Source organism: Fulvia fulva, chromosome 1 (genome assembly GCF_020509005.1).
Source record: "Fulvia fulva chromosome 1, complete sequence".
In the NCBI taxonomy this organism is placed as follows: Eukaryota; Fungi; Ascomycota; class Dothideomycetes; order Mycosphaerellales; family Mycosphaerellaceae; genus Fulvia; species Fulvia fulva.
In genome coordinates this window covers 7,572,849-7,585,182 of record NC_063012.1, presented here as the reverse complement: position 1 = coordinate 7,585,182, position 12,334 = coordinate 7,572,849, and the positions used below count along the sequence as shown (strand labels likewise).

The following is a 12,334-nucleotide window of genomic DNA, read 5'->3' as shown; positions in this document are numbered from 1 at the left end:
GGGAGACGCGAAATTGTCGTCTGACGCGCACTCTTCAGACCTCGCCTCGTTAATACTGACACGACCTGCTATCGATCGGCCCGGTGCCTGCGATATTGCTTCGAACAAGCCTGTATTGCTAATTAACTTCGTCGGCCATCGTGGCATGTTCACGACCAAGTCAGTCCAAAAGACGGAGCGCTCGGATGACAGCTGGGCTGTGCATCTAACCTTCTCGACAGCCCTCCAAAGCGAACATGGATCTGGCGTGATATTGTTGCGAAAGTCTTAACAGATGGTCGACATGAGACACGCGCGGAGCTCATGACCCGCGCCATCGCCGCGAATCAATGGTAGAGCAACAGCGCCCACGATCGGGTGCGCACCACTATCTCCAGTCCTGCAGCAAAGGTGGGATATGTCGGTGGCAAAATGCTCATGCCTTGGCTCCTCGCTGGCCTGCGGCTCGACTTCCGTACCGTGAGTATGGTTTAGCTTCAGCAAGCTGCAAGTCATGGCAGTTAGGCGTTATGCTTCGAGCCACATGCGCAAGGAGATGCTTGCAGAAGTCGGCACACCGGCCCTCCTGAGCAGTATTGTGTGTTGCGTGGACGGCAACTTTCTGAACATCTTAGCCTTTTCACGTGAGGAATGTCGGTAGTGCCGTATCACGCACAGCGGTTCCTTGGTGAGAATAGTGTTCAAGTATTGGATCGTGGTTGTGCCATGTAGAAGAGGCTGGCAATGCTTGGAATCATGTTCTGACCTTGATGATAGCATTCAATTTGCGATCAATGGCTGACAGTACTTGATAGATGGTCGCTTGACATTTACTATTGTTGTTGATCGACGACTTGACATACGATAGTAGTGACCAGATATGGGCATGCGATCTTGTTGTGCCGGTTCTGGCTATCTTCTGATCATGTGGGTCAAGCATGTGGTCGTTCAGGAACCGGGCTCTGTCCGATTCGATGAGCTGATGTACTCAAGGATTGCTCTGGCTTCGACAATTCCTGCCAGCCTGCTAGGGGCAACTTGCTTGACATAGTATCGCCGACACTTTGCACCAGGACCAAGGAATTACGGCCAGTGGCTCGTCGGTAGCGCCGCATCAAAGCCACCTTCTGCGACCACAACGTTCCTGATCGACGTCGCAGCATTGCTTGATACCGAACATTGCTGATGCCACAGTCGTCAGACATGCAGCAGGATCTTGGAAGAAGCACGATGTTGATCCACCTTCCAAAGCGCCCCATATACTAAGGAGATTAGCTGACAGGAGCTGTTTCCTGCTTGTCTCTGAACCCTGACCTTCCTTTCATGAGCACGACAAGCTGTCTGGGTGTATTCCGGAACATGGCAAGTGCGGCCCGATGATTGAAGCGATGTGCCTGGTGGTAGGCGGAAGCAGTACTCCGTTTCTCTAGCTGGCAAATCATCGATCGGTGCTAGCCGCGGACCACGTGTCTTCTGCATACTGCATCCGGCAGGCAGTGTCTGTCCTTGTCAGAAAAACACAAGTTGCATCGAAAATCCATACAAAGTTTGCTTCTGGAAACGACGCTGCGTCGCTGACGCTTACCGAGCTCCAGCATACCCTGCCAGCTTGACAGATTGCCGCTTCGCCTCCGACAGTGAACCACAAAGGTGTCATGCGGCATCAGTGGTAGGTCGTTGTGACACAGATTTGATCAGAAAACAGAAGCATACGAACCTGCATGCCGCATATGTGACGATTGCAAGATGCGATGTACAGGTCTCACGCTTGCGAGCCAAACCGGAAGGATTGCAATCGCTGCATCGTTCGCAGCGCGGATGCATAGATTGCTCCCGGCCCAGCAAACAGCAGAGTGACACCACGCGAGCAGGGATCGCGCGGCAGCAAACCGTGTGTCGTGGCCCTTCGCCGTCGCTGTCGCGGAAGTGATAGAGTTTCGTGTTTGCGACAAGTTATGGGCATGGTGCTTGAGTCGGCGACCGAGGTCGATGTTATAGCGTTCGACCTCAGGGTGCAACTCTTCGATGCGGTGCCAGGGCTAAATAGTTTACGACTGCCAGGCTGGCGGCACTAGATGCCGACATTCATGCAGGCATATGCAGCCTTGTTCCAGCGAACAGGAGCGACCAGGGTCTCCAAACTCTGGCAGACGGGCCGGGCGTTGACTATTCGGCAAGGGAGAGGGTCAGTGCCACCGGCACCGTCCTCCATCGAGTCAAGAGAGGTCATTAATACCCGACGCCGTGTGCCGGGAGTCGACGCCAGCGACGACTCGCAAACGGGTGCTAGAGATCGTTGTCGTCGTGAAGAGCATCGCGTGAGGCCCGGCGCCAGGGACAAGCTTCGACTTGGAGCGACATCCGGCGCGCCGGCGACCAGGCAAGACCCAGACTCTTGGGGCGACCACAGATCTGAGAAATGCAACGCGAGCAAAGCGGCTAGCGTGTGGCTCGGGTGGAAAGCCGCGACTCGCTAAGACATTCTGGTGTGAGCGCTAGAAACGAGGCGGAACACCGGTTTGCTGGCCCAGGAAAAGAAATTTGTCCTAGCAGGCAAGGTACAGAAAGGGTAGAAACCCGAAAGATTGGTGGACAGACACCAGCGTCGCGAGACAGGACGCGATAGGATGGCGCGGACGTCTCGCCACTGGGATGGAGGTGTGCATCGCGTGTGTGTTGGACAGTGCTCGGGGATGAGCTGTGATGGGCATGAATAGACACATTATTACGACGATGGCGAGCTGTCGCAAACAGTGTGTGAGAGGTGTCAGCCAGGCGTGTGAAATGAATTGGAATTCGGGAGTGGGTGTCAGAGAGCCACCGCACCGCACCGCATCGTTGGCGCGCGGCAGAGGTTGGTGATGTTCTAATCGTGGTTCCTGCTACCGGGCGGGGAGCGGAAGCCAGCGTCGGAGCCGCTTGGGCTACTGCAGGTACAGTACGAAGGCTGCAGATCGCATGCAGCAGCATCCCTGACCGACAGGAGAGTGTTTGACGGGACATCGTTCCCGCGCCAGGTCCTGAAGCACGGTGACTGCGTCATGAACATCGGGGAGATTGTCAGACTGCCAGCCAGGGGCATTCGCGACGAGAATTTTGTCAATTGTTACTGCGACCCAGTTCCTGGTCGTTGCGTCCCATCTGTACTCATATTTCTCCCCCGTCTGTCGCTCCTTTGAACTTGTGCTTTCAACACCACGCCGAACTCTCCTCTCTCCGCCCTCCAGTGATCTTGTGAACAAAAGAGGCGCACACACCTGGCGCAGCCAAAAAGTTCACCGCGGCTTCCACCAGCGCACACATTGCAAATAACATCAGCTACATTCCAGCGCTCGCCTTTGATCTGATCTTCTGCGCACCGGTTGTCCAGAATCAATCAATCGGCGCCGCGGACGAGACAACAACCAGAGACAGGCTGCACGTCTCCATCCGTCGCTTGTCCGACGTGACCTCCAATCCACTCTTTCTGTCAGGCCCTCGCTGCCCTTGCGAGAGTAAGTCGATCCCGGTCCCTTGTGCAACAGCATTCCTGCTGTCACTGTATAAAGCTACCGTGCCCCATCCGACATTCGCTGACTTGCTCTCCAGACTCACATTGCCAATGATTCTCAGAGAAGACATTGCTTCCATGAACATGGGACGCGGCGCATACGACACCACGGGGTAAGTCGTCGCAAACACAGCTCGTCTTCGTCGTGGCTGCATGCTGACCTGTCACCAGCACGCCCAAACCAAAGCCCAAACCACCTCCAAAGCGACGATAGTATTCATCGTTTCGGCAAACACCACCTCCAGTCTTCATGCGACGCAACAGCTAGCTTTCGGCACTTGCGCATCATCATGCAGGTCGAGCTCCACCCAGCTCCGGCTTCACCATCGCAGCTTCCACACGACAGCTGCAGGAGCTCCACCGCACCTTCCTCACACCACACCACCACCTCAATCGCACCTTCCACCACGCCACACCACGATCGCTCCGCCCTCCCGTTACGACTTCTTCCGACTTTTCCACTTTTGAGCGAGTCGCCCTCGCTTTCGACTCTACGCAAACATAATACCCCAATCGAGCGTTTGCAGCAAGCATGCTATATTATTTCGGTCCTCCTACCTCTTCGGCTACTACGACACGTCGCCGCCACGACTACCGCGGCGCGACACTTGTCTAATATCACCCACACCCGCTTTCACGGACCTTGGACAACACTGGCGTTTGGTAGACGGGCACTGGTGGCAACACTGTGGGATCTCAGGTAGACCACTGGCTATCGCGGAGCAATCCGCTTGAGAACAAAAGAATTCTGTACAATATTACTGGCATCACTGGCGTCTTGGGAATCAATGGCGGCAAGGTTTGCTCTGTGCTATGGGTATGCGACGCGATGCGATGCAATGCGGCATGAGAAGCATCAGACCGCGTATCGTCTGATTGAGCCGACTACTGCCAGCAACGACTGGCTCGATTGGGCACTATCATGGGTATTGGGGGATTAATCGGGCATGTTTCCTTGTTTTTCTAGACAACAGATACCCACATTTGCAGTTCTTTCTTGCATCGATGGAACTGAAAGACTTTCGAATTGAAAGTTACAACAGCACTTCGCGCACTGCACCCTATTTCCGTCTCGCTCATCGTTCCGTCTACTTGCTGTGTACTCACACCCATCACCAAATCCGCAAAGACAACCAAGCCCCGTCCACCCGTCACCCGTCACCTCAATGGACAGACAACCAGCGCTTGTTACACAAGGAAATCTTACCAACTTCACACAGGAATTCTTCGATTCAGAAAGTTCCACTTCCCGCCCAACCCAACAACCGAATGATGTCGCCGCGCGTCTGCATAGACGCCCTGCATTGACCCGTCCTTGGTCTTTCCGTGCCTGCTCATGTCGCACAGCAGGCTTGACCAGGCTTGATCAACTATCAGCTGCCGAACATCGGCGCAAGATATATGTAACGTGGGCTGTTCGGAGGGTGCAGAGCCGCAACCCTGACTGCAGTGTACCTGATGCAGACGCCTCTAGTATCCATCACTGGGCCCCGGATGGGTTGACAGGTGCCAAAGTGGAGAGTGTCGCCTATTCAACGGCGTCTCTGAGACTGAGATCTGGAGACGGATTCTCAATCTCCTGGGGTGGCTGCTACACCGCCTGTGACCCATCATGACCTGCTGATTGGGACCGATCCACTACCCGGATGCCGGGAATCGGGTCACAGGCTGAAATTCTTGCTTGGCTTGGTTTGAGGACTCATGTGACACTTGATGAGATGCCTTCGTACGGCGGGGGGTCGGATGTTGCAGTTTTGGGTACAGATTCGTGTGACAAGTTAGACGTAAGGACTTTGCGTACGATGGCTAGTATGGTTGCTCCTGTCTTTGAGACGACATCCAGGTCCGCGGTTCCAAAGTACCTTCGGCATATGCCTCTGCAATCTCGATCCTCTATGGAGATTGATGCCATTATGGTCGTTCGAACTTGATCGATATCGTACCATCATCGATCTTGTGATGGATGTCTGGTAGATGTTGGGACGTCTGTAAGGCCAGCGATAAGCTCACATCCTCCTTTTCATCCTTTGCTGCAGTTCTCTCAATCCTAATCGAAGGTCTCTTCGCCCCGTCAACTTCATGTGGCACGGACAGCTGGAAAAGTCCACAACTACTCAAATCTTTGTCCAAGATTGCCGCTGTGGCGTTGGTCAGCTGTTTATGCAACGTTTCTTCTGACACTTCTAGCAGCACGCCTGCCACGCCGGTTGCGCCGCTTGGGTGGGTTGTGTTGTCTTTTGTGACAGGCACAGAGAAGCGAGTCATAATACAAACAGGTAGTGCACTAACTCTTCTTGCGGGTTAGTATAGGGGCTTTGGGCGTTTGTAGGATAGAGGTACATAGATTTCGGCTAAGGTCGTAGATAGAGAGAACAACTACCCCCATTCGGCCAACTCGCTTTTCTGGCACCCTTCTGTCGCGCGGAGTAACGTCGTGACAGAAAAAGGGTGCATTGCCTCTTGAAGTGCCGGTTGGGAAGGTCACCCGCCACTTCAACTCAGTGCCATCAGGCTTTCGTCGACCTCCATCTTGGGGATTGGTGTACGATATGCCGCTGTCCGTCTGAGACAATCGATCCTTGATGGATTTCAATGCTCCGAAAGAGTGGTCACTGGTCGTGGTCAAGGCGTAGTCGATTACACCATATCTGGGATAGGGCTATCAGTACGTTTCATTGAAGGATAATGGAAGGAGAGTAGCATTTCTTACGGCTTATCCCACCAGTGACCACGCCTTTTCTCAGCATCATCGTTGATGAAGGCGATCAACTCCAGATAAGTGCCATCCGCAAACAGAACGAGCTTGTTCTCAGTCTTGCTATCGCACGTGTTAGTATCTCGCAAAGCGGGAGGTATACCATGCGAACATACCCGTCTGCGTGAACGCCTCCAGGACTGACTGTCAAGTGGTCTGTAACCCACGACGGTGAATTCACGACGTCCTGGTATGGTACAAGGAGCACAACGTGATCGAGCTGGAGCTCGACGGACATGCTGATGTAAATAGGTCGATGGCTAGAGAATATGGTCTTCTGTTGCTAGGAAGGCAAGTGAAGTATCGCGAGTCAACCCGTGGACCTTGCCAACATCTACGATGAGGGGAAGGTGGGGCGATGAATTCGTGATCGATGGCGGCATCAACGACAGACACAAGAATGGCTACGGACGTGAAGAAGCTCGCCAGTCAGCATAGCGATACATATCTGTATCCCACCGTACAACAAGACGTATCTTGTCGTCGCCAGTTGAGGCTAAGTACTCTTACATCTACTGGCCTCAGCAAGAGCCCTACTAGACGAAATCAAACAGCCAACAAGCGCCATCGCTGAAAGGATCATCAACCGTACTTCTTACTTCTTACACCTTTCTTCGCTTGCCTTTTCCTTCGTCGTCATCATCTCCTCCAGCCTCGCGCTCTGTGCCACGCCAATTGCTAATCTTCTGTTCGACGTCCTCGAACATCTCCTTAGTAGAGAGAGCCATTCCGTCCTCACCGGGATTGAACATGTATGCATTTGCGAACATTCGCATCAGTTCCTTTTCGAGCTGCGCACCATTCACAATAGCCTTGGGTGGGATCAGGTCCGCCGCCCGTTCCAGCTCGACAGTGGTGGTTGATGCACCAGGTGTCCCGGACGGCGGCGACTCTAGCGACGAGGATGCTGCTGCTATCGCCCGACCACCAGCCGTGATCGCTGCCCGGATGGACTTTAGGTTCTGCGGCTGGAGGATGATTTCGCTGTAGCCAGGCGCATCATTATCACGCACCTCTTTCGCAAAGTATGAGGCGTGCTTATGGCTCGTAATGTCGTTCATGATGGCAGAGGACATCTTGTTGAAGTTCCTAGTAGCCATAACAGTAGTGCTTCTGGGAGGCGTGGGCAGGGTCTCGCGATCATCCGAAGCCGCGACTGGAGATTCGTGCCTCTTGCGCTTGGACGGAGGCAGAGGCTGCGATTGAAGCGTCCCACGTCTCTTTCGTGTCATCATGCCCGGCGCATTGGCGGTCGATGGCGCCGTGGTTGAGTCATCATCCTCCAGCACATTGGCAGGCGTGGATGGTTCTGCCTTGACCCCGTTCCTGCTAGCCGGACGATCCTCCGATGGTGGGTACACGCCTGCCACGGTACTGACAGACTGGCTGCGCGTTCGTGCGCGCAGAGAGCCATCAGCGGTCGAAGACACCACACTATGAGGGCTTCGGTCTCTGACATTGCTACGTCTCTTAGTGCCCCTCTTCTTCGATGATGTCTCAACTTGGGCCGGCTTCTCAATCGTAGGTACGTTGTCTTTGCGAGACGAGCGGCTGGATCGAATGGGCGATTTTGCACGCTTGAGGACAGGACTGAGAGGCTCGATTTCCGGCCTGGGTGGTAGGACCACCGCTGTTTGCAAAAGCGAGGGTCGATACGCTTCTTTCCACAGCGGTCGTACCTTTGGACGCGGAGGTGTGGCAAGAGCTGAGAGGAACTGGCTAGATAAGATTGGCCTTGGTGGTGCCGGCTGGAGCCTCGGTGCAGTGGCTGGGGTGTGGTGTCCATGTGGCGGATACTGATGTTGTCCTTGCATCGGCATGGGTGATTGCTGAGGTCGGATCGGTTGCTGTTGCTGCATAGGCTTGCTAGGATCCTGATGAAACGGTGGCAGCATGTATCCTCCACCTGGCTGGGGCGGCTGTGTTGGGTGTGACTGATGAGGGTAAGGTGGTGGATGCTGCGGCTGCTGCTGCATCGGGTACGAGGTCCTCCTGTTGTCGTATGGCAATGGTTGCTGGTAGTAGGCAGAGCCATGAGCTGGAGTAGGCGTCGAAGGATACCCTCTGGGTGGCACCTCACTAGTTGGTGACACCCCAGGCGGCATTCGGTGTTGAGCCTGGTGGTGCTGAGGAGGCATCTGAGGGTGGTATTGCTGTTGTTGTGGCGAGTACGGATTCGGTGGCATACCTGGTGACCCTGTATGCTGCACTGAGCCAGGAGGTGGAAACTGCATGCCTTTGGGCGGAGGTAGTATGGGCCTAGGCGATGAAGACGGCCTGGACATCGAATGCTGCAGCTGCGGACTGTGCACTGACCCTGACAGAGGGTGGCCATGCGGAGGCGCATAGGGAGACTGATGTCCAGCAGGTGGAGAATGGGTATAGCCTTGGTTAGACCCATGTTGCATTGGCTGCATTTGCTGAGGTACAGAAGTCGGTATCTTGGGAGGAATACCAAAGCGTGGCGACTGCGGTGCCATTTCTGATAAAGGTGGAAGAGTGGTGTTTGACGATGCTCGTCGATGACCTGGACTGTCCTGTGGTTCCGGTCCATGGTTCATCACAGCATCAATCTTGGCCTGCGAATACCGTTTCGATGGCGCCTGCACATTCTCCACTGAAGGCTTCTGCGTCAGCACCGGGCTAGCGCTGGCAGAGTTGGTCGCCTTGATCTGCTCAGGTCGCGTGACATTGGGCTGGGTGTGTGCAGTGGCAGACGGCTTTGGTGAAGGGCGTGGAGTTTGGGTCTGCGAAGATGCCCGCTGCCGTTGCAGAGCCTCATCCCATTTCCCGGCCTCGATATCGTCTATCTCGTTCTTGAGGACAGCATACTTGGACTCGGTCTGCTTGATCCTCGACACGGTTGTATCGCGAAACGCAGTGTAGAGTCGCGTCACCAGTTGGGGAAGCAGATGTTCATGTTGCGATGCCTCTTGGACGGTGGGCAGCGATGGACTGGGAGCCTTTCGTTTCCTCGAGCCGGGGGAAAGATGGGCATTGGTGAGATGGGTGCCGCCGTTTGTTTGTCGCTCACCATCGGCCTTGAGCTCGTCCTTGAGCAAGCGCAAATACAGCTCTCGCAATGCGTCGGGACTCAGTCTACCAGCATCGTAGTCGGGGTCGTTGCGAATCAGCGGGATCTTCTGCAGATGGTCTGATATCCTGCTGAAGCATCCGTGCTTGACGCCATCCTTGCGCAGGGCCTGAAAGAGAAGGAGCGATTCGAGCGCGGTGTAGGCGGTTGGGAGGGTGGTCATTAAGTAGAGGAAGGCGCCTGCGACCGGATGCGCTTCGGCGGGTCTGAGAATGGGCGCCAGATTCTTCGAGGACGGCAATCATTGCAGAGGAGTTCGGCGACGCGGTAGCGCTAGTTTTGCGACATATCGTGGAGTCGTGGCAGTGTTCCCGGGGGTTTTGGGCGATTGTGTGTACATGTACATGTATTCAAGCAACGACGTGAAATTGCGACGAGGCAAGTGGCAGCCCGCTAAAACGTTCTGGGCGTAACTTAGCTCATAAGGGGAGCTGCGAGTGGAGACCAAGGGACGGTGACAACCACTTGCCACCGCAGGCGGCAGACCGGTATACACAGTAGTACATGTATAGACATCGACCCTCGTCGCCTGCTGCATGCGCATACGCCTGTTCCTGCGGCGACGAGGCTACGCGTCTCCGCAGGGCGGGCAGGCATTCTCTCGTCGACGACATGTCTCCTTCTGCCTTCTGCACCACATGCACTCCCGAGTCTCGCGCACATGTCGTGAGCTCTGGGGCACGCCAGATGGCCTTTCCTTACCTGCGCCCCATGGAGCTTGGACCCTTGACTGACGATCGACACCAGAGAAGACCCGTGTGCAAGAAGCCGACATTAGACGTGCCCAACGCCCTCTTCCCACCTTCTCACAGTGCACTGCTCGACAATCACTCTGCTCCGGTCGATTGACTCTGCCACGTGAACTGCTCGCGACCCCAAAACATAGCATCCCCCGCTGCCCGCCATGGCCGAGGAACAGGACCCACCGACGCAGAGGTTCAACACTCGGCCGGAGTCGTATGTCGCGCACAGTCACGCGTGTCTGTTTCCCGTACAGAAGCTGACTTCCCAACAGTACCATTGCGCAAAACTTTGCTAGTGACTTGGATGCCATGTTCGGTTTGGACTCGGGCGGTGTGGACGACTTGTCCCGGACAGTAGAGGAGAAGTGCGACACCCACCCACGGCAATGCGCTACAATACATACCGATCGATGCTGACCCCCAAACAGGAAACAAACGGTGACGACGGGCGAACAGCAACTGCAAGAGCTGGAAGCCAAGCTACGCGAGACCGAAGAGCGACTGGCCCGAGTGTCGCGACACAATTCCCCCTCGCGACACGCCTTACCGACCGCCAACGCAGACAACGACCAAGCTGGCGATGGAGCCCCACGGCCCAGTCCTCTTGCGCAAAAGCCCACCTATCCCGCAGATCGACCACCGACCGCGGGCGACAGGCCACAATCCGGCAGAGCAGACACACAGACGATGATGGCAGGCGTGCCAGGCGCAATGCCACCACATACCCCACAGCCAAATGGCGGCAGCCACGACTCGTATGTTATGGTAGATAGGAGCGCCGCGCAGGCTCAGCGAAGCTACGGCTAGATCTCGAGAGCTAAGGGGCCAACGATTTGGAAGAGGGCAGACTAGGGAGACCGCAACCACAACAGAAAGCCGGCTGCCTAGATTGGTTCTTTTGCACCATTCTTCAGCTCCTTTAACAGGGACTGTATTGTCACTTAGACTTGCGTATAGCTTCGAGAATCAGGCTTTCCGAGCAACTCACTTGAGCATTCGAGCTGACTGCAACAGCTCTCTCGTGATGGAGCGAACTATCCTGACCATGTGTGGACGAGTCTCGAGGCCTCGGCAGCCAACAGTACATAACGACACGATTGGGAATGTGAGCATGGTGCTGGATGCCCGTCACGCGACTCGTGGTGAAAGAATTGACTCCGAAGTGGTGGTACTAGTATCGGCGTGTATTCACACGCCACCCTGCCAGCAGTCACGACCTTCGTTCGAGCAGCGTCGCGAGACTGCAAGCATACGACGAGGTTGGACCCCCTCTCGCAGTCTCGTTGCAAGTGCCGTCAAAAGTCACAAGCCCCACATCCTGCAGATCCAGCCTATGAAGAAGAGCTGAGAGCGGCAAAACGACCTGACTCGGACGCTTCGACCCCACTACCCCATGGAAAGTGTGTGGAGAGGGAAACGGTATATGTACAACAATAACTGCTCCGGTGCACGTAGCTCACTGCAGCCGAGCAGGGATCTCACCTACCGGGCTGACGGCTGTCATTATGGACACTCTGAGATCAACCTGCCGAGATCTCGCTTTGCCATGGCAACTGACACACACCATACTACTCGTCATACTCACATATATCATCATACGCTACCTTCAGCTTCGATATCGCTCGGGCTTGGACGGATCCCTGGTCCTTGGCTTGCCTCTCTTTCAGATCTGGACCGATTATGGAGCTGTGCAAAGGGCCTGCAGATGAATTATCATCTGAATCTACACAAGAGATAGGGGCCGCTCGTGCGAATTGGTTCCTAATCATGTATCATTCTCGGACTGTGCGATGATCCCGAAGGTCTATGGGATAAGCAGTGGATTCGAGAAGGTGAGCCGTCTGTCCCACTGAGATGAAGGGCGCGATGAGAGGTGAAGAGATGGCCATGGCTGATGGTGCTGACGATCTGTGGAGAGCAACTTTTACTTGCCATTCGACATCAAAGCGCCGAGTGGCATGCTCCCGACAGTAAGCTCTTCCACGTTTGCAGTGAGTCATGTGCCACTCTGCGGCTGGCTGAGCGGGTGTAGGTCTTCTCCGTAAGGGACGAGCACGCACATCGTGGGATTACGCTCTATTGCGAATGCGTTCGCCCTCAGCACTCTCAAAGACCTCGAACCCATGAACGACGCCTGCTCCGCTGTTATCATGAAGAGAATCGAAGAGAAAGTTGGCTAGAGTGTTCATCTTGGGCGATGGTTACATGTACGT

The 12,334-nt window shown here is 55.1% G+C and overlaps 3 protein-coding genes across 3 annotated transcripts; 1 reads left to right on the top strand and 2 right to left on the bottom strand.

Annotated features, from left to right (window-relative positions):
• Positions 1–5,813: 5,813 nt before the first annotated feature.
• CLAFUR5_01417 (uncharacterized protein) lies at positions 5,814–6,522 on the bottom strand (the record flags this gene model as incomplete). The annotated part of the gene is made up of 3 exons (XM_047900565.1): positions 5,814–6,177; positions 6,240–6,347; positions 6,401–6,522. 3 exons carry the CDS (start codon positions 6,520–6,522, stop codon positions 5,814–5,816), a joined length of 594 nt encoding a protein of 197 aa, XP_047756153.1.
• Positions 6,523–6,886: 364 nt separating this feature from the next.
• Positions 6,887–9,541, bottom strand: CLAFUR5_01416 (uncharacterized protein; the record flags this gene model as incomplete). The annotated part of the gene is made up of 1 exon (XM_047900564.1): positions 6,887–9,541. The coding sequence occupies one exon, from the start codon at positions 9,539–9,541 to the stop codon at positions 6,887–6,889; it is 2,655 nt and encodes an 884-aa protein (XP_047756152.1).
• Positions 9,542–10,282: 741 nt separating this feature from the next.
• CLAFUR5_01415 (uncharacterized protein) lies at positions 10,283–10,928 on the top strand (the record flags this gene model as incomplete). Its single annotated transcript, XM_047900563.1, has 3 exons — positions 10,283–10,335; positions 10,394–10,486; positions 10,550–10,928. The coding sequence occupies 3 exons, from the start codon at positions 10,283–10,285 to the stop codon at positions 10,926–10,928; spliced, it is 525 nt and encodes a 174-aa protein (XP_047756155.1).
• Positions 10,929–12,334: the final 1,406 nt, after the last annotated feature.